This window comes from Trachypithecus francoisi, unplaced genomic scaffold, assembly GCF_009764315.1.
Source record: "Trachypithecus francoisi isolate TF-2019V2 unplaced genomic scaffold, Tfra_2.0 Lachesis_group9, whole genome shotgun sequence".
Lineage (NCBI taxonomy): Eukaryota > Metazoa > Chordata > Mammalia > Primates > Cercopithecidae > Trachypithecus > Trachypithecus francoisi.
The window spans coordinates 29,371,978-29,399,751 of NW_022681474.1; the positions used below are offsets into that span (position 1 = coordinate 29,371,978).

At 42.0% G+C, this 27,774-nt stretch overlaps 1 protein-coding gene across 3 annotated transcripts in view; it reads right to left on the reverse strand.

Moving 5' to 3' along the window:
- Positions 1 to 630: 630 nt before the first annotated feature.
- Positions 631 to 27,774, reverse strand: part of LOC117082219 (amyloid beta A4 precursor protein-binding family B member 1-interacting protein) — a 129,619-nt gene continuing 102,475 nt past the window's right edge. For 2 of the 3 annotated variants that reach the window (XM_033208864.1, XM_033208865.1), the window contains 5 exons: positions 27,562 to 27,672; positions 9,903 to 10,001; positions 8,466 to 8,580; positions 6,977 to 7,080; positions 631 to 2,129 (listed from right to left, as the gene is read on the reverse strand). In XM_033208864.1, coding sequence (XP_033064755.1) covers positions 1,587 to 2,129; positions 6,977 to 7,080; positions 8,466 to 8,580; positions 9,903 to 10,001; positions 27,562 to 27,672 — 972 coding nt within the window. In that variant the 3' untranslated portion in view covers positions 631 to 1,586. The remainder of the gene's footprint in view (positions 2,130 to 6,976; positions 7,081 to 8,465; positions 8,581 to 9,902; positions 10,002 to 27,561; positions 27,673 to 27,774) is intronic. The other variant, XM_033208867.1, reaches the window with a different exon arrangement.

Consider the following 27,774-nt stretch of genomic DNA (forward strand, 5'->3'; position numbering starts at 1 on the left):
TAAGAGCACCCTGCCAGTTTTAATTCCTAAATATTTTGGTTTTAAAACTTTTTTTTTTTTTTCATTTTAAAGGTTCATTTGTCTGCAGGGGCGTCCAATCTTGTGGCTTCCCTGGGGCACACTGGAAGAAGAATTGTCTTAAGCTACATATAAAATGCACTAACACTAGTGATGATAGGTGATGAACAACAACACACAAAAAAAAATTGGGAAAAATCTCATAATGTTTTTGAGACAATGTTTTGCTCCGTCTCCCAGCAGAGTGCAGTAGCATGATCTCAGCTCACTGCAGTGTCCGCCTCCTGGATTCAAGGGACTCTACCATCTCAGCCTCTGGAGTTACTGGGATTACATGTGTGCGCCACTACACCTGGTTGATTTTTGTATTTTCAGTATAGACAAGGTTTTGTCATGTTGACCAAGCTGACCTCAAACTCCTGACTTCAATTCATCCGAGTCCGCCTCCCAAAAATGCTAGGATTACAGGTGTGAGCCACCGCACCCCGCCAAGAGCTCATAATATTTTAATTTGTGTTGCGTAGCATTCGAAGGGGTCCTGGGCCACCCGCAGCCCATGAGTTGAGACAGCATGATTTAGAGCTTACTTTTCTCCAAATATTAAAACATAGCATTATCTTCCTTTATTTAAAAAAATGCATTATTATTTTCCACTCACTTTAAGAAGATTTTGAGGATTTTTACAGTTTTAAAAAAACACAAAAATACAAAAACAAAAATAGAGCCATATAAATAAAATTAAGAAAATGTAAAAGGCCTATCAGAAGCCAATTTGAAAGAGAAGAGATACAGGTGCCAAGAACCTAGGATAAACTGGGCGTTAAACTTGTCTCTGAGGGAAAACATTTCAGGTTGAAGAATATACATTGCCTTTTCCTGCCCCTACATTTTTATTTACAGGATACTTACAGCATTGTAATAATAAGAGAATTCAAAAACTATCTAAATAACTGTATTTTTCAATTACTGTTATTCAAGCATTATAAAAGCAAAACCAAAATAGCCTGTGTCCAGGACTCCAATCAATCAAGCAACCGAATTTCAGGGAAAGGAAACAGGCTCTGCTTGTCAGGTTTTCTCGTTTTCCTCTCTCGATTTTCCTGCAAATTCTGAAGGTTATAGAGGTAGAGATGAAAAATCTATCTGAGGTCACCAAGACTTAAGAAGGCACGGAATGTTGAAAGCTGTTTTAAATTATAGTGTTGATTTCAAGATAGATTGACCCAATAATCTTTCTAGAAATACCATCTGCAGGAAAAACGTTTAACTTTTATTCATTTGATGCTTCTTAACATAATAAAATAAATGAACCTAAAACAGCACTTTAGGTAACCTGGAAGGGAAGATACATTCCATTTACGTGAAAATCCATAGGAGCGATATGTACATTTGGGCAGATATTCTGAACTCTATTGGGTTAATGTTTATGGCTGCACTTGAGCACAACAGTGAGAAGTTTCCCATCACATTTTATCTGAAATGAACAAAATGTCAGGGTAATCCACTAGCAAAACCTGCGCTCCGGGTCAGCGATGCTTCTCCCTCTGTCACACTCACCATGCCCCTCCCTAGGACACGTTGCCTCTCTTCTTTTGCAAAGCTTTCATGAGGTCTGACATGAAATCTTGCTCCCCGCCTCCTGCCCCGCCGGGGGTCCCTGGGTTCTCGTGCCTCTTGGGGGGCATAGGAGGCCTCTTGGCCACCGCGGGAGGCGGCCTGGCGGAGTCGGGGGCGGGCGCGGGCGGCGGCGGCGGCGGTGGCGGGGGCAGCTCCGAGCCCGCGGTCCCTGCGCACGACGGCGGGGGCGGGGGCACGAAGTCCGGAGGCGGCTCCATGAACTCCTGGGGCGGAGGCGGGAGCTCAGGGTCTTCCAGGGGCGGCGGCGGTGGCGGCGGCGGCAGGAAGTCGTCGGGTGGGGCGGGGAAGCCCCCGCCGCCTGTGCCCTTGGCCTTGGGGGGCGTGGCGGGGCTGCCGCTGGTGTCTGAGGACCTTCGCACCGGAGGTGGCGGGGGCAGGCTGGACTTGGGGGCGTGCGGGGTCCGGGGCGCTGCCGGGTCGTGGTGGTTCCCGAGGGCTAGCTTCTTATCCTGCAACCGAATGACAGCGGCATTCTTTTTCTTTTTTTTTAATTTTTGAAAGTTTAAATTTATTGTTATTAATTAATGGAGACGAGGTCTCACTCTGTCGCCCAGGCTGAGTGCAGTGGCGCGATCTGGACTTACTGCAGCCTCGACCTCCCGAGCTCAAGGTTTCCTCCCGCCTCGACCTCCCGAGTCGCATTCTTTATTCTCAAAACAGCCCCAGTGGACAAAACAGCCCTAGTGGACAGGACCATGCCACAGACATGTGAGTCTCTGTCTGCCCCCTGGGGAGCCTCTGTCCCTCAGTCACTGAGACTCCTGGTTGTTCATGAGCTCATCTTTGTTCTGGAATATGGCAATTATTCTAAATGGTCTTTAAAATAAAAAATAATCATTTTTCTAATTTTTTAATATTTTGGCTGGGCATGGTAGCTCATGCCTATAGTCTCAGCACTTTGGGAGGCCCAGGCAGGTGGATCACTTAAGTCCCGGAGTTCAAGACAACCTGAACAATATGGTGAAACCCTGTCTCTTTTAAAAATACAAAAATTAGCCTGGTATGGTGGCACACGCCCGTAGTCCTTGCTACTGGGGTGGCTAAGGCATAAGAATTGTTTGAACTTGGAAGGTGGAGGCTGCAATGAGCTGAGATCATGCCACTGCACTCCAGCTTGGACAACACAGTGAGAATATGTCTCTCTCTATATATATTTTTAGAGACGGAGTCTCGCTGTGTTGCCCAGGTTAGTCTCAAATACCTAGCCTCAAGTGATCCTCCTGCCTCAGCCTCCTGAGTAACTGGAATTATGGCCACCCCACCTGGCCCAAATGGCCTTTAACAGTATTTCCTGTTGTCACAGTGGAACAGCATAAAAACGAATGTAACTAACTTCATTTTTATTTAAAGTGGCCTTTACCCATTCCTGCACATAGGCAAGGATAATTTTAGAGCATTGAGATAAACATGCAAACCCAGCAATCACGTAGTTTTAAAAACTAACTCTGGGATTAAAGAAGTAAACAACTAACTATGTTTTGTTAAAGATTTATATGACCATTGTGACCTGACCAAGGACAGAGAAGTTCCCAACCTCTTGGGACCCTTGTTGGCACCCAGATGTCTGCAGTCTCTGGTCATCCCTTGATCTCAACTCTTTCCCCAACTCACTCCTCTTCTCCATATACCACACCCATTAAAATCCTCCAGTTAGCCTGAAAAATTTAAGATTGCACTTCAGAACACTAGTCCACCATCTTCATGGTGTTACTGGCTTTCCAAATAAACCAGCTTTTCCTCCCATCATCCCTAATCTCTTGAGTCTGGCTTTTAAGTGGTGAGCAGCCAAACCTGGGTTCAGTTAGCCTGTGACACTCATCTACCAAGTCTACTCTAAATGGAAGATCTGGCCATGTTCAATGAGGTGTGTTGTATTTAGATTATACGAGTATCACCTCCTTGGAACCTGCCTTATCCAGGAGCTGCTATATGTCTCTAAAGGGGCTTTCATGGTGTATCTCCTGTGGGGTTGCCTCAGTCTATAAACCACCGTTGGCTCATTCATTCCTTCAAAATGGAAGCCAAATGACTTCACTCCTTGGTTCCCAAGCCAAGCCACCAGAGTCTCGGCATATAGGAAGGGATGCATTTTTCTTGGTCTGAGTTGTGCTGGTTGTGATGCTCATGTCAGGAGTAAGCATCTGTAAAATTATCTTGCTCCTATTCCACACAACACACAGTAGAAACACACAGCAACTCCTAGGGGTTGAGGACTTCCCCAAACCTTCACACAGTCTCCTGGCTTAAATGTACTACTCTGATTAGGATGAAGGAGATGGAAGGGGAGAAGTGAATGGAAATAGTTCTCTCTTGGCTACAGCTTTGTGAAAACGTAGGCACAAAGGATATGTTTCCTGGCAAAGACCTTTTTGCCTGATCTTGGGGACAATGTCTCTTTGTATTGGTGAGCTGAGAACACAGGTGCCTTTTGCCAGGACTGTGGGCTTCTAGGGAGGAGCTGATTACAAGCTTGGCTCCAGCTGGCCTCAGAGCTTTAGGGAAGGCGGTGTGGTGGGCCAGAAATTAGGACAAGACATCTGGTCTCGGCCGGGCGCGGTGGCTCAAGCCTGTAATCCCAGCACTTTGGGAGGCCGAGTCGGGTGGATCACGAGGTCAGGAGATCGAGACCATCCTGGCTAACACGGTGAAACCCCGTCTCTACTAAAAAATACAAAAAACTAGCGGGCGAGGTGGTGGGCGCCTGTAGTCCCAGCTGCTCGGGAGGCTGAGGCAGGAGAAATGGCGTGAACCCGGGAGGCGGAGCTTGCAGTGAGCCGAGATCCGGCCACAGCACTCCAGCCTGGGCGACAGAGCGAGACTCCGTCTCAAAAAAAAAAAAAAAAAAAAAAAAAAAAAAAAAAAAAAAGACATCTGGTCTCTATAAGTTTACTTTTTCTTTTCTTTATTTTATTTTATTTATTTTTATATTTATTTATTTATTTATTTATTTTTTGAGACACAGTCTCGTTCTGTCACCAAGGCTGGAGTGCAGTGGCAGGATCTCCCCTCACTGCAACCTCCACCTCCTGAGTTCAAGCAATCCTCATGCCTCAGCCTCCCAATTAGCTGGAATTACAAGCGTGTGCCAACACCCCCAGCTAATTTTTGTATTTTTGTACAGACGGGGTTTCACCATATTGGCCACTCTGGTCTCCAACTCCTGGACTCAGGTGATCCGCCCACCTCGGCCTCCCAAAGTGTTGGAATTATAGGCATGAGCCACCATGTCTGGACAGTTTACCATTTCTCAACTGCATGAAAGTTGGCTGGCTCACTGGATATAAAATTAGCCCCATAGTCCTTATTATGACTTGTGTCTCAGGTTGTGATAAGATCAAATGAGATAAATATGTGAGTTCTGAAAAGTAATATCACCAGCACGTGCTATTGGTAGAAACCAGCATGCCAAATTTGGCCTAAGTCTAATAGATGCATAGCCCTTCCTCTGCCAATGTTGGAATAGATAATAATAATTTATATAATGAAACATCCCCAGGCAACTGGATTGAATCCATTTTAGTGATAATTATCATTTCAATTTACAGTTTATCAGGGTTCCAGTTTATTTCATTCTCTGCTTAGTAGCCTCTTACCATTGAAGATTAAATTTGGAATTTTTTTCTAATAAAGTGCCTTCTGATTTAGTTTCTATTTAATTTAATTTATTTACTTATCATGATAAGCTATTTAACTGGTGATGTATTTTTTCTTTTTAGTTAAATTTCTGAACAGGCAGCTTGGGTATTGATGTTCACATGTAGTTAAGTGATTTCTGTTCTGGGATTCTTTCATTTCTTTCAGTATTTGTAAATGCTTTCCTTCAACTGGCATTATAGAAATAATGAAAATAATAATAGCTGAAAGCACATTGCATGAGGAGATTGTCAGGCTTGAGAAGATAATGAGAACATTAAAGAAATACAACTTTTACAGGCCTGCAGTGGTTGTCAAAATTATAAGAAGTTCAATAAATACCAAGATTTAGTTGTTTTCGTGACTGGCTGATGGACAAAATGAAGGGGCGAAAGAAGTGAAAAATTGCTAAAGTGAAGCACCCTGCCTGTCCTAGCTGGGTGACATGCTGTTGTCACAGTTATTTAAGGTTGTTTTGACTCACACGAGAGAAATATTCAACAGAATTTATACAGTCAGCTGAGAAGTTTTGAACTAAATTAGTAACTAAATCATAATTATTAGCTATGATTTTAAGATAGATTTAAAGGAATCCTCATTGATCTATTCGGTTGAAAAAATTTTATGGAGAATGTTATACCAATTTGGCTATTATTTTACAATGTATTCTCTCCTCTGTCACCTGGGGATGTATGTAGGAAGGACATTAATGGGTAAAAAGAAAATGCACATTTTTAGTGAAACCCTTTTTTGTCTTTTTTCTTTTTTTTTAAGACAGGGTCTTTATCTGTCACCCAGGCTGCAGTGTAGTGGTGCAACCAGAACTCAACTGCAGCCTTGAACTCCTGGGCTCAAGTGATCTTCCTGCCTCAGCATCCCAAGTAGTTGGGACTACAGGTGCTCACCACTGTGCCCCGCCCTACTTACAGTGTAACTCTTTTAACAGTCTTCTAATCTGATTTTGGGGGCCAGTTAACACTTCATATAGGGCTTCAGACTACTAGTTGCCCTATTTTACTCAAAAAAGGCAAGTAAAATCCCAAGCGTTTAAAACTTGGATGTGCTACTATCAGAGAGGGCTAAAATCACTTGACTAAACCAAGAAAACCACTTTGGTCAAAGTAAACGTAGCTAATTAACTTCAGAATGTTAAGGAAATTTTTACATTTTTCCTAGGCAGTGTGATAGCCGGTTTTAACTTTTGATTCTAGCATATGTAACTTTAAGATTACAAATATCGAGCAATGAACTAAATTAAATTGTAGTAACTTCTCAGTTGTTGGAACTACATTTTCTATTTATTTATTTATTTGACCGGATCTTACTGTGTCACCCAGGCTGGATGCAGTGGCGTGATCACAGATCACTGCCGCCCTGATGTCCTGGGCTCAAGCCAGTCAAACACCTCAGCCTCCCCAGTAGCTGGGATTACAGGTGCATGCCACCACACCTGGCTAATTTTTTTTTTCTAGTAGAGACAAGCTCTCTCTATATTGCCCAGTCCGGTCTCGAACTGAAGCTCAAGCAATCCTCCTGCCTCAGCCTCCCAAAATTCTGGGATTACAGGTGTGAGCTACTGCACCCAGATTTTTAAAAAAGCAGTTATGGGAACAATGCGAATGGTTGAAAATATGGGCTTTGGAAACATGGGCTGATGGAATGTGTATCAGCTGCTTGCTGGTTTTACCTTTGATGTTTCAGCATGTCGCTGGGCCTCTTGGAGAACAGCACTGACAGAATGTGCAGCCTGGGGCATCTGTCCATTGGGCTGGGCGGTGCCATTTATAGATCCTGAGAGGGAGGAAGCGAGAAAAGAAGAGCGAGCAAAGCATTTTCAACATTCTTGAAAGTTAATCTGAAAATACAAAGCAATTTACATCTCTAAAGCAAAGAAAGATACTTGCTGGCTACTTCTTACAAAAAAAATAATAAAAACAAAGCAAAGAGAGCAATTCACAGGCATGGCATGATACACAAAACCTTACGAAAAATCTGAGGTTCTGTGACAAAACTTTATATGAGATTCAGCAAAAGATTCAGGAAGGTGAGGGTGGTATTTGATAAAGCCCACCGAAGAGGGTCTGGATTAACTGGGATCCTGGAGAGTAACAATATGTTTTACTTTTAAAAACTTTTCAGTAATTGAAGAATAAACCTTGAAAACATATTTTAAGAAATTCTTCTTGATTTTTAAAAATGTATCTATCCAGTTTCATACCACACTGAACACAGGAACAACTCTTCAACATTGTCCTCAACAAAAAGTACATTGGACACAGAAACAATAGACAGAAATTTGGGCAAAATGTGCAGGTCCTTGAAATAATCTGGAATTAGATGGGTTCCCCCCCCCCCAAAAGTCCTGGTATGCTATTTTATTTTCCTGCCTTTTAATTTGTCCCTTTGACACGAAACTTTGACTCATGTTACCTTCAAATATGCTGTCCAGGACTGAGTGCAAGATGTCAAAACACTAGGACATAATCTCATTCTTCATGTGGACAGTTTTCTGGGCACTAATGGAGCCTTGGACTAATATAATATTTGTACTCTGATAAGAAACATCTACCTACTAGCTCACCCTAAACAGGAGATCAGCACCTTATCCATAGAATATCATAAAATAAGTGGTCAAAATTTTCTTAAAAGTCACTTAAAATAGATACAGGGCTCCAGTGTGGGTGACAGAGCAAGACCTTACCTCCAAAAAAAAAAAAAAAAGCAAAGAAGAAAAAGAAAACAGGTCGGGTGTGGTGATTCACGCCTGTAATCCCAGCACTTTGGGGGGCCGAGGCGGGTGGATCACGAGGTGAGGAGATCAAGACCATCCTGGCTAACACAGTGAAACCCTGCCTCTACTAAAAATACAAAAAAATTAGCCAGGTGTGGTGGTGGGCACCTGTAGTCTCAGCTACTCAGGAGGCTGAGGCAGGAGAATGGCGTGAACCCGGGAGGCGGAGCTTGCAGTGAGCTGAGATTGCGTCACTGCACTCCAGCCTGGGCGACAGTGCGAGACTCTGTCTCAAAAAAAAAAAAAGAAAAGAAAAAGAAAAGGAAAAAGAAAACATATTCCGAATGCTGTCTACAAAGTTCTGTTTGTATAGATGTATTGGATACGTTTTGAACAGGAGCACTGAGCTTTGAATATGTGTTGGAATTTCTCCTCCACTTAGTACCTGTAGATGGCTGAGCTGGTGCAGCTGCATTGACTGTCCCCAAGTTTGTCCACCGAGAGGCAAGTCCAGCCTTTGCCACGGCCCGCTGGTAGTTATCATAGAGAGTCTTCCCATACTGTGGAGAGAACACAAAGAAGGAAAGGAATGCATTTATACCAAATTCTGCACTCAATTGCAGTATACACATAGAGAAGAAATAAATACCCCACGGCTACTCTGTTCACCACTTGTCTGAGTTGGTTTATTTGGATATTTCCATTAAAATTTAACAAATACACATTCAATCATTTTCCAGATTAGCAGAGTCAGTTAATGTTTTCACCAACATATTAGAGAAAGCTTTGGCCACTCAGTTCTGATTACGTATGTCTTTATGTAACTCGATCATAGATTCCATCTTGCGTTTTTTTTTTTTTTTTTTTTTTTTGAGACCGAGTCTCGCTCTGTGTCCAGGCTGGAGTGCAGTGGCGAGATCTCCTGCTCACTGCGAGCTCCGCCTCCCGGGTTCACGCCATTCTCCTGCCTCTGCCTCCCGAGTATCTGGAACTACAGGCGCCCGCCAACAGGCCCGGCTAATTTTTTGTATTTTTAGTAGAGACGGGGTTTCACCGTGTTAGCCAGGATGGTCTCGATCTCCTGACCTCGTGATCCGCCTGCGTCGGCCTCCCAAAGTGCTGGGATTACAGGCGTGAGCCACCGTGCCCGGCCCCGTCTTGCGTTTTTTTTTTTTTTTTTTTTTTTTTTTTTTTTTTTTTTTTTTTTTTTCTTGATTGATATTTTTGTTTCCTGTTGATCATTCTCATTGAGAAGAAATGGAAGTATTCAGAAGCTGTTCTTCTGAATACTTGTATCATTTTCTTGGTGATTCCGAACCAAACTTACAGCTAAATTATCTGGATTATATTAATCTTTGCATGCATTAAAACTGCTAAGTTTTTATTTTTATTTTTATTTTTATTTTTTTTTATTTATTTTTTTTTTTATTATACTTTAGTTCTAGGGTACATGTGCATGACGTTTATATCATGTATAACTCCCCAATGCAATCCCTCCCTCCTCCCCCCTCCCCATGATAGGCCCCAGTGTGTGATGTTCCCCTTCCCGAGTCAAGTGATCTCATTGTTCAGTTCCCACCTATGAGTGAGAACATGCGGTGTTTGGTTTTCTCTTCTTGTGATATGACCCAGCCATCCGTCTTGCGTTTTTAATTGCACACTAAGCTTGCAATACTCGCCATGAGTAAATATCCGGTTACTGGAGAGGTTCGTGTTTCTATCGCTCTCCTCATTTAGAAAACTCACCGGCGAATACACTTGATAACGTCTGTGGCCGAACCCAAGGGTGGGCCAACTGTTTCACAGTACCAGGAAAGCTGCGCCCGGGTCACGAAGTGGGCTGGCAAATGCAAGACAGGGTGAAGTCCGAACGCTCTCTCACCTTGGCTATCCGTATTCCCATCACCCACTGGTTTAGGGTTCTTGCGTCATCACAGCAGAGATACTTGATATACTGGGACTCCTTCTGAATTTGGGGGTGCTAGAAAGAAGCAGTTTCGAGACAGTGTATTCACTTGTCATGTGTTAGGAAGTCAAAGCACCTCTCAGGAAATTTTTAAAAAATCTCTAAAAATATATGTGATTTATGTGGTAAAAATTACTGGTTGTAAAATTAGGAAGGTAACTTTTAAAAATGACTAAATTTTGAAAGGATTTGAGAAATTTGTTATATGTTGGGAGGCTGAGGCGAGCGGATCACTTGAGGTCAGGAGTTCGAGACCAGCCTGGCCAACATGGTGAAACTCCGTCTCTACTGAAAATACAAAAAAAAAAAAAAAAAAAAAAAAAATTCCTGCCGAGGCAGGGAAATTGCTTAAATTTGGGAGGTGGAGGTTGCAGTGAGCTGAGACTGCACCACTGCACTCCAGCCTGGAGTGACAGAGCAAGACTCTGCGCCCCCCCCAAAAAAAGAAAAAGAAATTTGTTTTATGATTTATCATAAGCACATCTTTTAAAAAAATTTTTCAGAAACAGGATGTGACTCTGTTGTCCTGGCTGGAGTGGCACAATCACAGTTCACTGAAAACTTTGCACTCCTGGAGTCAAGAGATCCTCTCTCCTCAGCCTCCTAAGTAGCTAGGACTATAGGTGCACACCACCATGTCCAGATAATTGAAATTTTTTTTTTTTTTTTTAGAATTGGAGTCTCACTATATTAGCCAAGCTGGTCTCAAACTCCTGGCCTCAAGCAATCCTCCTGCCTCAGCCTCCCAAAGTGCTGGGATTACAGGCATGAGCCACCATGCCTTGCTTGTAAGCACTTCTAACTATATTATCAATAATAATTTTCATTTATGCCTTTTTAACTTTTGGAAGGTTTTCACATCCATCATGTCTCTATCCCCATGAGAAATCTGAGCTGCTTCTCCATTTGTCAGATAAGGGAACTTACCTGAGATAATTCTTATGTCATAGAATTAAAGCCTATGAGAATTGTGGGTTTATAACTCCCAAAACCTGATTCTAGGGTTATTTCTGCTTCTAAAAATTCAGAGTTTTGTGATGACCTTTCCTTCTTAACTGCTATCTGCTGCCCAAGTGGGCCAGTGGCTTCCAGATGGACACCCTGGAGGACTATTTCTGTCTATCACACTTAGTGCCAGTGGCACTAAGCAGTGGTTCCGGTTGCTGAACAGGCCTTTTAGGAGCTCACAAAGATAACAAGGAAATGAGCAAGCATGAAAGAGAAACACCTTGCATTCCTCTTAGTCCTCATTGCTTTTGTTGTTTCTGGTTTAATCTTTATTTTTTAAGACAGGGTCTCACTCTGCTGCCCAGGCTACAGTGCAGTGGTGCCATCACAACTCACTGCAGCCTCTAATTCCTGGGCTCACACAATCCTTCCACCTCAGCCTCCTCTGTAGCTGGGACCACAGACATGCATCCATGCTTGGCTTTTTTTCTTTTTTTTAAAAGAAACACTCTTTCTATGTGTCTCAGGCTGGTGCTGAAACCCTGGGCTCAAGTGATCCTCTCACCTTAGCCTCCCAAAGTGCTGGGATTACAGGCGTGAACCACCAAGCCCAGTTAGTTTCTGTTTTCTGTATCTGTCTCAGATAGACTGTGTCTTTCATGAGGGTGGGAACTACATCTGTCTTATTCCCTGCTGAAGACCCTCATTGCTTATCACATGGCCAGCACATGGCAGGTGTTCCAGTCCAGATGTCAGAATACTTGAAGAAAAGAAGCAAGCACAACATTTCGTGTTGAGTTAGAAATCTTGCTGACATCAGGCGAGGGGCCGGCAACCAAACATAGGTTCTAAGATATTAACATGTGCCATGTAAATTTTCATAGGTCATTATAAGGTTTATTATAATACATTTTATTATGTAGAAAAATAATTAACAACCACAAGCATCTTGTGTGTGGGGGGTGGGGTGGAGGGTATGGTACCGCCTCTTTCTTTTTCCTCCTGTCCTCAGAGGATTTATTAATCCTGCTAGGATAATCCTCATTTGCTGGTGGGGCTGAAAGTGGAAAGGAAAGCAAAGAGAGCTGGAAGCATCTGTCTGCTCTTCAGTTGGCAGGAAAGGTGGAAAGCTGTCCAATTCCTCTCTTCGGGTATTGCATGGACCTCTCCACTTCTCTTTCACTTTCCATCTTAAATCACTGACCTCCAAGGAAATGGCTATTCTCAAAGTTGATCTAAGCAAAGGGTCTCGTGTCTTTAAACTTCAGGTGGAATCTGACTGGCAGCGTCTAGTCACTCTGCTGGACTTTTAATGACTCAGCCTGCAAGAACCTGTGGGATTGTTACCTTTGTCCAGAAAGGATAACAAGACCTTTATAGACTCAAAGAGCTTGATGACAGTTTAGTAATTTTTGGTTTCACGAATGAGAAAACTGAGGTTCAGAAAGGTTACTATACATTCCACCCTGTGACCCCCACTAGAACCTCGGGGTCTCCTGACTAATCACCTAGAATTTCTGTGTTTGTATTAAGCTATTACAACTAAATCTCAGACTTGGAAGAGATGACAGAAAAAAATTCCTCTTTTTGGTATTTTCAGGCAATTGAGGAAAGTCTACTCATATTTTTGTCTTTAAATATGTATTGCTTATGTAGCTCGCTCAGGCCTCAGAAATTGCATCACCATTGCTCAAAGAACGGTCAGTTCCTATTTGCTTGGGCATGGCAAACAGGAACACAGACATTCTCTCTACCAACGGCGACAACTTCACATCAGGCGCCTGAATGTTGCTGTAGTTTTGCAGTCTGGCCAGCAGATGACAGCAAACACTTTTGAATGGCTGCTGGACATTTTATTGTTTTTGCGGTTCAATGCTTATTCCCTCATTCTGAATGCTAGATTTTATTTTTGCAAACGTTACTCCAATAATGATCCTCCTTGGAGGCCCTTAAAATCGGAAATATCTATCAACTCAGGTAATACGGCCCGATAGCCAAAAGGATTTGTTATCTTAATTAACCTGAAGGACGTATTGATGAAAAATATACTAAAGCCAGCACTCACTGGCTGGAATGTAACAGCCCACAAATGCCGCCAGCATTGCCTTCAACGATAACACGTGCAAAGCCAAACCAATGCCCTTGTCTTTCAGCACCAGAAACACGGCTCTCTGGCCTGCAAACAGCATTTGTGTTCTGATTGTCATGTAAGAGAGGCAAGCATTGGTCTCTTCAGCAATTAAATGTTTACAATTGTTCTTAGAGAGCAACTATTCTGCCCCACCCCCCAGACATTTAAAAAGCTGACATTGCGACCTTCAAGTTCATCTGTAAATTTTTTTTTGGTAGATGTCCTGTGAGAGCCAAGTTTCCAGAGCAGACTAAATGGCATCGTGTTTGCAACAAAATGCACAAAGCAACAATTATCCATTTAAGAAGCACCATAAACAATTTCTTAAGTATGTTATTCATTGAAATAGAGTAAAATATAGTCATTCCCTTAAAGAAAATGACTTTCGAACATAAAACAGTCCCTTGATGATGGGATGATGTATAGACGTTGCTATAGGTCAGGTCTCACCAAGTTCCTTCCTTACACTACATGTGTGCTGTGGATGTATACAGGAGGATTATATGACTTCTAAGTTCTCTAGCAATCCTCAGATTTTATGGTTCTGAGATGAGCTACCTAATGGGAACAAGCTCCTTTCCGGCTCCCTTGGTGATGTAGAAATCGTTCAGGTTTGCAGACATCATAGAGCAAGTCACTGAGCTTGTTCTCCACCGTGTCTTGAGACTTTGCCAAAGAGCTTATTGCCTAACCGAGCCTTTTGCTGAATAATCATTTGCAAAGAGGTTTCAGGAAAATGCTGGTGCAATGTCACTGGCCAGGCTCTTTCACAACTGATTTGATTGTTCCTGACCATAAAGAGAGGGAAGCTCTCTTGGGACATGAGAACAGCACACAGAGGTCAGGGCAATTGTGGAATGCCACTGCTTAAAGGGCTCTTACAGACCCTCTGAACTTAGGAAATGAGAAAACAGGGTGAGAGAGGCTAAGCAATTTATCCAAGGCCAAAGGTAGTGAAAGAACCAAGGTCCTATTTTGTTCAACAAATATCTCTGGGTGCTAAGAAGTATGCTAATTCCTAGGTACATTAAGAAGAGTAAGAGAGGCAGGGGCCAGTGGCTCACACCTGTAATCTCAGCACTTTGAGAGGCCAAGGCAGGCAGATCACTTGAGGCCAGGAATTTGAGATCAGCCTGGGCAACATGGTGAAACCTTGTCTCTACAAAAAGTACAAAAATTAGCCAGGCGTGGTGGCGCACACCTGTAGTTCCAGCTACTGGAGAGGCTGAAGTGGGAGGATAGATGCAGCCAGGTGTTTGAGGCTGTGGTGAGCCATGATTGTGCCACTGTGCTCTGGACTGGGCTGGAGAAGACCCTATCTCAAACAAACAAACAAACAAACAAAAACAACAAAAAGAGGAATAAGAAAGCTCACGTGATAATTGGGCAATGCTCGCTGGAGGTGTTTTAGGGAGAGATGTATGTAAACACATGATGTAATCAAATGTGTAATCAAATCACATATTTAGTAATGTGATTATGAAATAGTATGTTCCATACTAAAAGTTTGAAAATGGGCCAAGTAAGGGTCTTTGGAAGAAGTGACAGAATGCTGTAATATATATGGAGAACACGGAGAAATTCTATATGGCAAAGGTCTGGAAACCATGGAATGAAGAAGCAGACATTAAGCTGGAGAGGAATCTGAGTGAAGACCCCTGAGTCAAACTAGAATCTAGACATGATCCCCGGGCAGTGGGGGGCACTGGACATTTTAAAACAGGACAGTGACACAGGAAGTCACTGGGCGCTCTAAGGAAGATGGATCTTGAGTGAAGAATAAGATCGAACTGAGGGAGGGCTCAATGGGAGACCTTGATGAGAAATAAAAGAACTTGCTCATAGATTAATGAGAAATGGGGAGAGGAAGAAAATCAAGCATGCTTTCTCTGTTTCAAGCTTGGTAGAGCAGGTGGATGCTACGGGTGTAATTATCTCCCCCTCCCTAAAAGCTATGTTGAAGTACTCACTCCTGGTACCTATGAATGTAACCTTATTTGGAAATACGGTCTTTGCAGATGTAATAAAGTTCAGATAAGGTCATCCTGGATGAAAGTGGGCTCTAAATCCAAAGTGACTGGTGTGAGCTGGGTACAGTGGCTCACACCTGTAATCACAGCACTTTGGGAGGCCAAGGTGGGTGGATTGCTTGAGTCCAAGAGCTCAAGATCAGCCTGGGCAACACAGTGAAACCCTGTCTCTGCAAAAATACAAAAAATGGGCCAGGTGTGGTGGTGTGCACCTGTAGTCCCAGCTACTTTGGAGGCTGAGGCAGGAGGATCACTTGAGCCCAGGAAGTTGAGGCTGTAGTAAGCTGTGATCACACCACCACACTCAGCCTGAGCAACAGAGCGAGACCTTATCTCAAAAAACAAAAAAACAAACAAACAAAAAACAAAAAAACCCACCAAAACCAGCAAAAAGCAAGCAAACAAAAACAACCACCAAAATGACATGGTCCTATAAGAAGAGAAGAAACAGACACAGACACAGAAAGAAGATGATCATGTGTTGAGGGAGGCAGAGATTGGCATCACGCAGCTGCAAGCCAAAGAATGTGGAGGCAGGGTACAGATTTTGCCTCTGAGCCCTCAGAAGGAACACAACTCTGGTTTTAATTTTGGACTTCTGGTTCCAATATCACCTTGATTTGGGACTTCTGGTCTCCTGAACTGTGCAACAAATAAATTTCTGTGAAATTACCTAGTTAGCAGCAGTTTGTTACAGCAGCTCTAGAAAACAAATACAGTAGATGATGGTGCCATTCATCTTTAAGGGGCTGTGGAAAGCAGGGCATGGAGGAAAGGTTGAAATCAGTGTCTGTAATAGAGGTACCCCTCAGACATGTGGTTACCGCACGTGTAGGGCTAGGGAAGAAGGTGAGACTGTCCACTACGGATTGGGAATTATTTGTCTCCAACACAGACAATGATTGGAGCTGTGGCTGTGAATATGATCTCAGCTAGAGCACAGGGAGTCTGGTGAGAACTGAATTTAGGACCTTAGAGGGCATTACAGTGTGTAGGGAAGGAGGAGGCACCAGCAGAAGCAGAGCAGCAGTCCAGGCTGAAGATTATAAAATGAGGATGCATCATCAATGCAAAAGATGCCATGAGGACTGGAGAAAGCCATTATTCTTTGGAAATCTTAATAATAGCAGTTTCCACAGAGGTGCAGGGAGAAGCCTGGTAGCATGCAAACTCCACAAAGCCACAGGCCTTTGTTTTGTTTGCTGATGTACCCCAAGGTCTGAATAAAGAAAATTCAGAAGATATATGTATATATTTGTAGAGAAACGGTCTGCCTCTGTTGCCCAGTCTGGAGTGCAGTGGTGTAATCATGGCTCCCTGCAACTTCCAATGCCTAGGCTCAAGTGATTCTCCCACCTCGGCCCCTTGAGGAGCTGGGACCACAGGTGCGCACCACCATGCCCAGCTAATGTTTTTGAATTTTTTGTCGAGAGGAGGTTTCACAATGTTGCCCAGGTTGGTCTTGAACTCCCGCCCTCAAACAATCCCCCTGCCTCGGCCTCCAAAAGTGAGGACATGGAGGGCATCATCACTTTCTCAGAAAGTCTGAGTTAAAGAGAAGACAGAGGCCAAAGGTGCTGCTTGAAGAGGTGGGGCAGATACAACTGAGGGGAGTGAGTGAGTGAGTTAGAGCCCCCAAATCAAGGAATATTTGAAAATGTTTGTGGCCCAAGGAAAAGAGAAGAATTGTCTGGAGAGGGGTTTGAAGATGCTGAAGCCAAAGGGAGTGGCTGACAGCGTGGTTCCAGAGGCCACATTAGAGATGGAAGCCATCTTCCTCTGAGATACAGAGTCAGGAGATAGGAGAGTTACTGCGTGGAATAAATTTAGAAGTAAAGAGGAAGTAAACTAGGACATTCAATCCTGTTCTCTATTTTCTTTCTTATCCTTCCTTTTTCTCTCTCTTTTTCTTTCTTTCTTTGCCTTCTTTTTTAGAGATCTTGCTCTGTTGCCCAGGCCACAGTGCAACGGTGTGACTGTGGCTCACGGCACCCTCAAACTCCTGGCCTCAAGCAATCCTTCTGCCTCAGTCTCCTGAGTAGCTGGGACTACAGGTGTGCACCACCACACCAGGTTGAGTTTTAAATATTTTGTAGAGATGGGGGTCTCCCTATGTTGCCTGGCTGGTCTCAAACTCTTGGGGTCAAGTGGTCTTCCTGCCTTGACCTCCCAAAATGCTAGGATTACAAGCATGAGCCATAGTGCCCAGATAATTAAGCATTTCTTTAGGGACAGGATCTCGCTCTGTTGCCCTGGCTGGAGCATAGCTCACCACAACCTTGAATGCGGGCTCAAGCGATCCTCCTGCCTCAGGCTTCTGAGTAACTGGAACTATAGGTGCATGCTACCACACCCTGCTGCTTTAAAAAGTTTTTCTGTAGAGATGGGGTCTTGATATGTTGCTCAGGCTGGTCTCAAGCTCCTGGGCTCAAGCGATCCTTCTGCCTTGGCCTTCAAAAGTGCTGGGATTATAGGCATGAGCCACTGTGCCTGGCCTGAACCATGTTTTAAAGGGCACAATGGTGCAGGGGGCTTTGATCTGCATTCCATCCATCCGTCCATCCATCAGTCCACCCACTCATCTGTCCATTCACCCATCCATTAATCTCTCCATTCATCTGATATGTATTGAGAATTTACAATGTGTCAAATATCACTCCAAGCTCTGGAACACAATAGTGAACACACTAGAAAAAGTCCTTGCTCTCTGACATTTATATTCTACTATGGGAGAAAGCCAATAAAAATACAAAACACTAAAGTAATATAATTTTTCATTGTGAAAAATACCGTAAAGAAAAATATAGCTGAGTAAGAGGTAGGAAGCAAGTGAGCGACGGGGCAGAATTCCAGCGCTCCTTCCATGATATTCCACTACTTCCTAACATGTCTCCATAGAAGCATAATTTCTCCTGGAAGATATTTACTTCTGCCCCATTGCATCTAGCCCCAGAATGGAATGAGAAAGAATGCAGGAAGGAATGGCTTCTATCCATGCACAAAACTGCCTTTATGCGGGCTAAGGAAACTGAACGTGAGTGAGACTGGGAAGCCCCGTTGGACTGCAAAAATGAGTGAAATCGCAGTTGGACGGTAAGGGGATGGTTTCCCTGACTATGTTGCCCCTCCCCCGAGCCACTGCAGTGCCAACACATGGAAAGTCCCCCTGGACTCACACTCAGGTTTCTTACCATACCGGGGCCGTCTGTGGGAGGCTTGCTTCTGCGTGGGCCTATGGAGAGCACTGTGAGTACCAAGGACCAACGGGACTGAAACACATGAGGCCAGCAAGGGACAAAGAGAGGGGGTGAGGCTAGCAGCAGCCAGGTGGGTAAATTTGGCAGTGGCGGCTCACCATCCCTGCCAGATGAAACGATGCACCAGATGTGCTGTTTATGCTGTGCTGTGGGAGGCATGGTCCGTAGAACCTCTGGACTTGAGAGTCTGACTGGCTTTCCCACGCCATCCAGTGGGCCCTCTGTGGGTGTCCCAGGGCCCATGTAGTTTGGACAGTGTATCCTCGGCAGAGTTAATGTAGGATTTGGGTCTAACCTGGACTTAGGAGGCCCTCTAGTGCTGAAATAACATATAACAGTCAATCTGCTCACAATGTCTGCATAAGCCCACTGAAAAAGAAGGGTCGCAAACAAATCCAGACAGGGAAGACTGAAACAAATACCTAATTCAACAATGCGAAGACAGAGCCCAATGTCTATAAGGAGTAAGAATAGCCTAGAAAATATGGTCTCTCTAAATGGACAAAAAGAGGTGCCAGCTATCTGGCAGACAAAGAATTCAAAAATAGCTGTTACGACAAAACTCATCAAACTTCAAGAAAATACAGAGAAGCAATTCAGAAATTTATCAGAAACATTCTTCAGATTGATAGAAATAATTAAAAAAACAAACAAATCCTGGAGCTGAAAAGTATAACAAACAAAATGAAACATGAAACAGAGAACATCAGCTGCAGAATTCATCAAGCAGGAGAATCAGTGAGCTTGAAGGCAGGCTATTTGAAAATACATAGTCAAAGGAGAAAAAAGGAAAAAATGAGAAGGAATAAAGAAAAATTACAAGACCCATGGGACACCATCAAAAGAGCAAATCTACATATCCTTAACATTAAAGAGAGAGTAAAGAATGAAAAGAGATAGAAAGCTTATTCAAATAAATAATAATAGAAAAGTCACCAAATTAGAAGAAAGATACAAATATCCACACACAGGAAGGTCAAAGGTCACCAATCAGAGTCAACCCAAATAAAATACCCCAATATATATCATAATCATATTCCCAAAGGTCAAAAACAAAGAGATGTATCTGAAAGCAGCAAGAAAAAAAAAACAACAAATAACACATAAGGGAATTCTAATACGCCTGGCAGCAGACTTAGCAGAAACCTTGCAGGCCAAGAGAGAGTGGGACAATATATTCAGAGTGATGAAAGATAAAGTAAAGCCTGTCAACCAAGAATACCGTACCCAGAAAAACTATTCTTCAGAAACGAAGGTGATAAAGACTTTTCAGCCAAAGAAAGATCTCAAATAAACAATCTAGTGATGCATCTCAAGGAACTAGAAAAAATAAGAACTAAACCCCAAATTAGTAGGTGAAAAGAAATAATAAAGATCAGAGCATAAATGAAATAGAGATTAATTTCATTCATTTGGAAAAGAAATATTAAGGCTAAAAGAGGCTAAAAACAAATATTAAGAAAACAAAGAGTAAGTTTTTTTGAAAAATAAATAAAATTGAGAAACCTTTAGCTAGTCTAAGAAAAAAAGAAAGATGACTGAAAGAAAGAAAATGAAAGATGAAAAAAAGACATTACAATTGATGCTACAGAAATACAAAAGATCATAAAAACTACTATAAATAATTACACACTAACAGAATGGAAAACCTAGGAAAACATGACTAAAATCCTAGATGCATATGATCTACTATGATTGAAACAGGAAGAAATAGAAAACCTAAAAAGACCAATAACAAGTAATGAAATTGAAGTTGTAATAAAAAGGCTCCTATCAAAGAAAAGCCCAGGACCTGATGGCTTCACTGCTGAATTCTACAAACATATAAAGACAAATTCTTCACAAACTATTTCAAAAAATTGAAGAGGAAGAAATTCTTCCAAACTCATTCTACGAGGCCTACATTACTCCAATTCCAAAACCAGAGATGGACACAACCAAAAGGAAAAGCTACAGGCCAACATCCCTGATGAATGTAGATATAAAAGCCCTCAACAGAATACTAGCAATCTGAATTAAATAACATATTTAAAAGACCTTTCATCATGATCAAGTGGGATTCATCCCAGCAATACAAGGATAGTTTAGCATATACAAATCAATAAATGTGACACATCACATCAACAGAATAAAGATTAAAAACCAAATGCTTATTTCAATAGATGCAGAAAAAGCACTTGACAAAAACTCAGCGTCTCAACAAATTAGGTGTAGAAGAAATATACCTCAACATAATAAAGTTTATATATGTTAAACCCACAGCCAACATCACACTGAATGGGAAAAAATTAGAAGCTTTTCCGCTAAGATCTCAAAAGAGATAAGGATGCCCACTTTCACTGCTCCTATTCAGCACAGTACTGGAACTCTTTGCGAGACTAATGAGGCAAGAGAAAGAAAGAAAAGGCATCCAAATTGGAAATGAGGGAGTCAAATTGTCCCTGTTTGCAGACAATATGATTTCATATGTAGAAAATCTTAAAGACTCCACCAAAAAAACTGTTAGAACTAATAAACAGATAAAGTAAAATTTCAGGATACAAAATCAGCATACAAAAATTACTAGCATTTCTATGCAACAGTAGTCAACTATCTGAAAATCAAGAAAGCAATCCCATTTACAATACCTACACAAAAATAAAATACTTAGAAATAAATTTAACCAAGGAGGAGAAAGATCTCTATGACAAAAACTATAAAACATTGATAAAAGAAGGCAAAGAGGATATAAACAGAAAGATATCCTATGCTCATAAATTGGAAGAATTAATATTTTTATAATGTCCATGCTACCAAAAGTAATTTACAGATTCAAAGCAATCCCTATCAAAATTATGATGTCAGACTTCACAGAGAAACAGGAAAAAAAACCCCTAAAATTTATATGGAAACACAGACTCCAAATAGCCAAAGCAATCTTGAGCAAAAAGAACAAAGCTGGAGGAGTCACACAAACTGATTTCAAGATATACTACAAATCTGTAGCAGTGTGGTATTGGCATAAAAACAGACACATAGGGCAATGGAACAAAACAGAGAGTCCAGAACTAAATCAATGCATTTACAGCCAACTGATTTTAAACAAAGGTGCCCACCCCCTCCAAAAGAACAAGAACAAGAAAAACAAACCAAAAAACTCACAATGAGGGAAAGATAGTGTCTTCAATAAACAGTGTTGGGTTAACTGGATAACTTCATGCAAAAGAATGTAACTTGACCCCTATTTCTCACCATAAACAAAAATCATCTCAAAATAGATTAAATAGTTAATATAAGACCCAAAACTGGCCTGGCGCAGTGGCTCATGCCTGTAATCCCAGCACTTTGGGAGGCTGAGGAGGGCAGATCACCTGAGGTCCGGAGTTCGAGACCAGCCTCACTAACATGGTGAAACCCCATCGCTACTAAAAATACAAAAATTAGCCAGGAATGGTGGCGTGCTCCTGTAATCCCAGCTACTCGGGAGGCTGAGGCAGGAGAATTGCTTGAACCCGAGAGGCGGAGGTTGCAGTGAGCCGAGATTGCGCCATTGCACTCCAGCTTGGGCAACAAGAGTGAAACTCTGTCTCAAAAAAACAAAACAAAGCAAGCAAAACAAACAAACCAACCAACCAACAAAAAGAAAGACCCAAAACTGTGAATCTGCATAGCAAGGAAAACAATCAACAGAGTAAAGAGGCAACCTACAGAATGAGAAAAAATATTTGCAAATTATACATTTGACTAAGGGTTAACAAGCAGAATTTATAAGGAACTCAAATAACTCACTAGCAAAAAAACCAAATAATCCAATTTTTAAAAAATGGACAAACAACGTGAATAGATATTTCACCAAAGAAGACATACACGTGGCCAATAGGAATTTAAAAAATGCTTAACATCACCAACTATCAAGGAAATACAAATCAAAACGACAATGAAATTTTGCATCATCCCAACTAGAATGACTATGATAAAAGGACAAAAAATAACAAATGCTGACAAGGATGTGGAAGAACAAGAACTCTTATGCACTGTTGGCATAAATGTAAATTAGTCTAGCCATTACGGAAAACAGTATGGTGGTGCCTCAAAAAACTGAAAATACATCTACCATATGATCCAGTATTTCCACTGCTGGGTATATATACAAAGGAAATGAAATCGGTATGTCAAAGAGATATCTGCACTCACATGTTTATTGCAGCACTGTTCACAATAGCTAAGATATAGAATCAACCTAAATGTCCATCAGTGGATGAATAAAGAAAATACATAAACATTTATATTCCACTCATATGTGGAATCTAAAAAAAATGATCTCATAGGAGTTGAGAGTAGAATAGTGGTTACTAGAGACTGGAGAGAATGGGGAGAGAGGTTTGTCAATGAGTACAGTGTTACAGTTAGGAGGAATAAGTTCTGATACTCTACTGCAAGGTAGGGTGACTATAGCTAACAATAATGCATTGTATATTTCAAATAGCTAGAAGAGAGGATTTTATGATAAATGTTTGTGCTAATTACCATGATTTGATGATTACACCATGTTTACATATATGAAAACAACACATTGTGTGTCATAATGTACAATTACTATGTGTCAATTAAAAAATAAATGAATAAATACATAGGAAAAAAAGAACAGCAAATTTCTGGGCCCAATCCCAGACTTGCTAAATAAAAAATCCTGAGGGCTTAGCAATCTGTGTCTTAACAATCTAAATGGTTCTGATGCATACTAAAGTTTGAGAACCACTGGTTAATAAAGAGATTTATTTAATACTAGATGGCAATAATAACTACCACTTACTAAGTGCTGATACGTTTCTAGACATTGCACTAATGATTTTGTAGGCATATCATATTTAATTCTCCAAAGAAGGGCTGGGTGCTCTTATCTCTTGAAGATGATGCAATGAGGCTTAGCATCTCAATAGTGACCCAGTTACTAGGTGCCAGGGCCAGGACTCAGACGCCAGTCTTTCTGACAGCACCTCTCATGAACAGCCATAGTCATCAAGCTCATATTGAAGGATAAACTTTAGCCTGGACTTATCAGGCCATGAAATGAAATCATGCAATCTTTTTTTGTTTTGTTTTGTTTTTTTGAGACAGAGTCTCACTCTCGTCTCCCAGGCTGGAGTGCAGTGGCATGATCTCGGCTCACTACAACCTCCGCCTCCCAGGTTCAAGCAATTCTCATGCCTCAGCCTCCTGAATAGCTAGGAATACAGGAACATGCCACCATGCCCAGCTAATGTTTGCATTTTTAGTAGAGATGGGGTTTCACCATGTTGGCCAGGCTGGTCTCAAACTCCTGACCTCAGGTGATCCATACGCCTTGGCCTCCCGAAGTGCTGGGATTACAGGCATGAGCCACCACACCTGGCCTAAATCTCTTAACATGCCTCCCTGTATCCTTAATCCCTCTTGCCATCTATTCTTTGCATTGCCACACATTCTTTGCATTTTGGAAACTGGCTCACCCTAATAAAGAACAGCAAGAGTTTTTACTTTTTTAAAACAGCAGACAAAAAGGGAAATAAGTGACTACAATGTTCATAAACAAATTAGGTTCTCTAAACCTCAACAGTAACCCTTTTACTCAGCAAATTGATAAGAAATCTCAATATTTTGGGAAGGAACTGAGAAGCATGCTTAAGAACAAAATGAGCAGGGTGATTGCACATGAGGAAATTGGCTTTAGAACAGAGCTGATCATCATCCTGAGAAAAAAGGAAATACACATTCTGCAAGGGTTGCTCATGACTCTTACTCCCAGATCCATCGATCCTGCTGGTTTCACCACCTCTGAGCCCCCTTTCTCCTTTGGGGAGATCCTCAACTCTCTCTTGACGACTCAGACCTTAGAGAGTAGGAATTTTTAGAAATTCTAGTTCAATACTCTGGGACCCAGGATTTCTATTCTTGGTGTAATCTCAGGATAACCTCACGTTCTAGGTCAGACAGTTCAAGTCTGGCAATTGTAGGTCCTCATCCCAAACTTATGTGTTAGTTTGAGAAACTGAGTCCCTCCCCTGTGCACTGTGTCTAAATCCCCATGCTGGGAACCTCTAGTCAGAGACCTTATCTTTTTCTTGACAGATATCCCTGCTCTGGCTTCTGGACCCCAGCCCTGGGATTTGGCTCCTGCTTCCTTCTGCTAGACTTTCATCCTGTCTGCCCACTCTGAAGGCCATTTCATCATCAACTAAGCCATGATTACTACATGAATCCTCATTAGAGTGAGGATACATTCTAACACTTGGTGGAAAACTTGACCATGTTTAGGAAAAATGAAGATTCCTAGGCTCCATCCTTAAACCCTAACCCTAACCCTAGGTTCCATCATTATTTTGATTTAGTGGGCCTAGGGCCTGGGAAACTGCATTTGTAATGAGTCTCCAGTGACTCTGATTCAGCCAGTTTACCAAGTGGCATTTCAGAAACTTTCTCCAAAACCTTCTCCTGATTTAAGAAGTGTGGGCAATGCTTTGGCGATAAAGTGTGTTGGAATGCTCCATTTTTATAATTTATCAGGGCCTTAGGATTCCAAACACAGGAAGACGTGGCTCAAGGGCAGGTGGCCTTGTGGGAGGGGCAGGGTAGTGGGCAACGCCTCATGTCCAGATCTCTGGGGGCCTGAGAAACTGTCTGAGAGAACAGCCTCTGAGCCACACTGCCTGAGTTCTCATTCTGACTTGGCCACTTCCTGGCTGGGGAGTCTCTCTGCACACATACCACATTTATAAAGAAAATGCAATGTCAGTGCTTGCCGTTATTCTTATTTTTCCTATATCAGGAACAGACAAGGAGAGGTGAGGACCAGAAGCAGGCAGGGCATGCTCCTCATCTCTCTTCCTTCTGACCAAACAGACCTCTCTCACCTCAGGGCTTTCCACTTCCCGTTCTTATTCCTGGAGGGCTCGTACTGCAGGCAATACTTGCTCCCTCACTTCGCTCACATCTTTTGTCAAATGTCACTTCCTAGAGAGCCTCTCTGTGAACACCCCATCCAAAGCAGCCCTGGCCCCAGCCTTACTTCATATTGCTCCTCGTTACTACCTGACATTACATTACATATTTTTCGTTCTTTACCATTTTCCTCATGTTGAATGTAAACTCCATGAGGACAGGAATTATTGTATTTTTTTCATTGCCCCACCACTGTTCCAGGTGATGGGAATGCGGCAGTAAAAATAATAATAATAATAATCCTTGTCATTGAACAATAGTTGTCATTCAACACTTTTTTTTTTTTTTTTTTGAGACAGAGTCTCTCTCTGTCACCCAGGCTGAGTGCATTGGTGTGATCTCGGCTCATTGTAACCTCCACCTCCTGGGTTCAAGCGATTCTCCTGCCTCAGTCTCCCAAGTAGCTGGGACTATAGGCATGCACCACCACGCCCAGCTACTTTTTGTATTTTTAGTAGGGACAGGGTTTCACCATGTTGGCCAGAATCCTTGGTAGGTGGATCGCCTGAATCCAGGAGTTTGAGACCAGCCTGGGTAATATAGTAAAGCCCTGTCTTAACTAAAAATACAAAAATTAGCTGGTGTGGTGGTGCGCACCTCTCGTCCCAGATACTTGAGAGGCTAAGGCAGGAGGATTGCTCTTAAGCCTGGGAGGCTGAGGCTTCAGTGGGCTAGAATCCTTGGCCTCAAGTGATCCGTCCGCCTCAGCCTCCCACAGTGCTGAGATTACAGGTGTGAGCCACCGTGCCCGGCCAGCATTCAACAAATATTAAAAGAATACATGAATGAATGAGTGAATGGATCCAGCCTTCTCCCTGCCTTCAGTGCCTTCACAGTCATCATTCTGGGGCTTTTCTGTCTAGGGCAGGTTTCTTGACAGCAGCACTGTTGACACTTGGGGCCAGAGAAGTCTTTGGCATGGGGGTTTTCTTGTGCACTGCAAGGTATTTAGCAGCATACCTGGCCTACTAGATGTCAGTAGTCCCTGCTCCATGCCCCAAGCTATGACAATCAAAAATGTCTTTAGAATTGGCCAAACAACCCTTGGAGGCAGAATGCCTGGTTGAGAACCACTGGGGGAGTATCAGGCTGACTGAGCTAGTATAATGGTTTTTATTATTAATATTATCCATAAATACTTAAAAGTGGATGTTTAGGAATAAAAAAAAAAGGTTAGGACATCTGAATGAAAACCATTGAATATCCTGAGTCCTTGATAAAGCCAAGAATTTCAACCAATTATTATTTGATGATTACAATAAGTGGTTGTAATTGTTCAGGAAGTCAAAATTACTAAATATGATTGATTTGGCCTGGTTACTGTATTTGACTAAAAAGAAACACAGACAAAAACTTACCATAGTCCTCAATCCAGAGTTCTGTAGGCATACAGAAAGGCTCTAACACATCACATGTGTGGTTGTAATAACTCGTCTCCTGATCAGACTGATCTGAGATTCTAATTTTTAAAAATGTAAATCGGCCAGGAGTGGTGGCTCACGCCTACAATCCCAACACTTTGGGATGCCAAGGTAGGTGGATCTCCTGAGTCCAGGAGTTTGAGACCAGCCTGGGTAATATAGTAAAGCCCTGTCTTAACTAAAAATACAAAAATTAGCTGATGTGGTGGTGCACACCTCTAGTCCCAGATACTTGAGAGGCTAAGGCAGGAGGATTGCTTAAGCCTGGGAGACTGAGGCTTCAGTGGGCTATGATTGCACCACTGCAGTCCAGCCTGGGTGACACAGTGAGACTCTGTCTTAAAAAAGCATAAACCATATCTAACATTTGATAATACATATTGCCTTTTGACAATATACACCTTAAGTTTCACGACCCAGTAATTAAAACAATTTTTTTTTGTTATTTTCTATACATTTTCTAGGACATCTTGCAAGTTTCTAATTTCTAAAAACTTATTATGTTGGAATGAGCCCAATAAATAAAGAACTGAAAACTTTTTTTAGTCTTATCAATAAAATTATAAATTAATTTGTTTAAAATATGGAACTTTCATTTTCAGAAGTGAAGAAATCCCCAGACAGATTTACCTTAAAGTTTTAGGTTCAGATAGGAGGCTTTGGGGAAAATGCCTAAATTGATAGAAATGTTTCCCTCATTCCTATTTTGGTTGAACAATTTCTTATTGTTACACATGTGACTAAGTATATAACATTTAACATTTTCTTCCTTGAAAAAAAGATTAACTTAAATTGCTTATAAATCTAAATGAATGACTTCTTATAACATACCTTTAAAACAAAACAGTAGTCAGTGGGCGCTTTATATTTCATTTTATGCTGAGTCCCATAGTAAATGTTGACATTTTCGAACTGTATAAAACACGCCAGATCTCGAGATGTCTGAAAGACAGGGAAAAAAATAAAACTTCAACTGAGATGACAGTTAACAATTTTCCAGAGTTGTCCTTCACGGCATAACTAAGGATTACGTTTTAGTAAAGA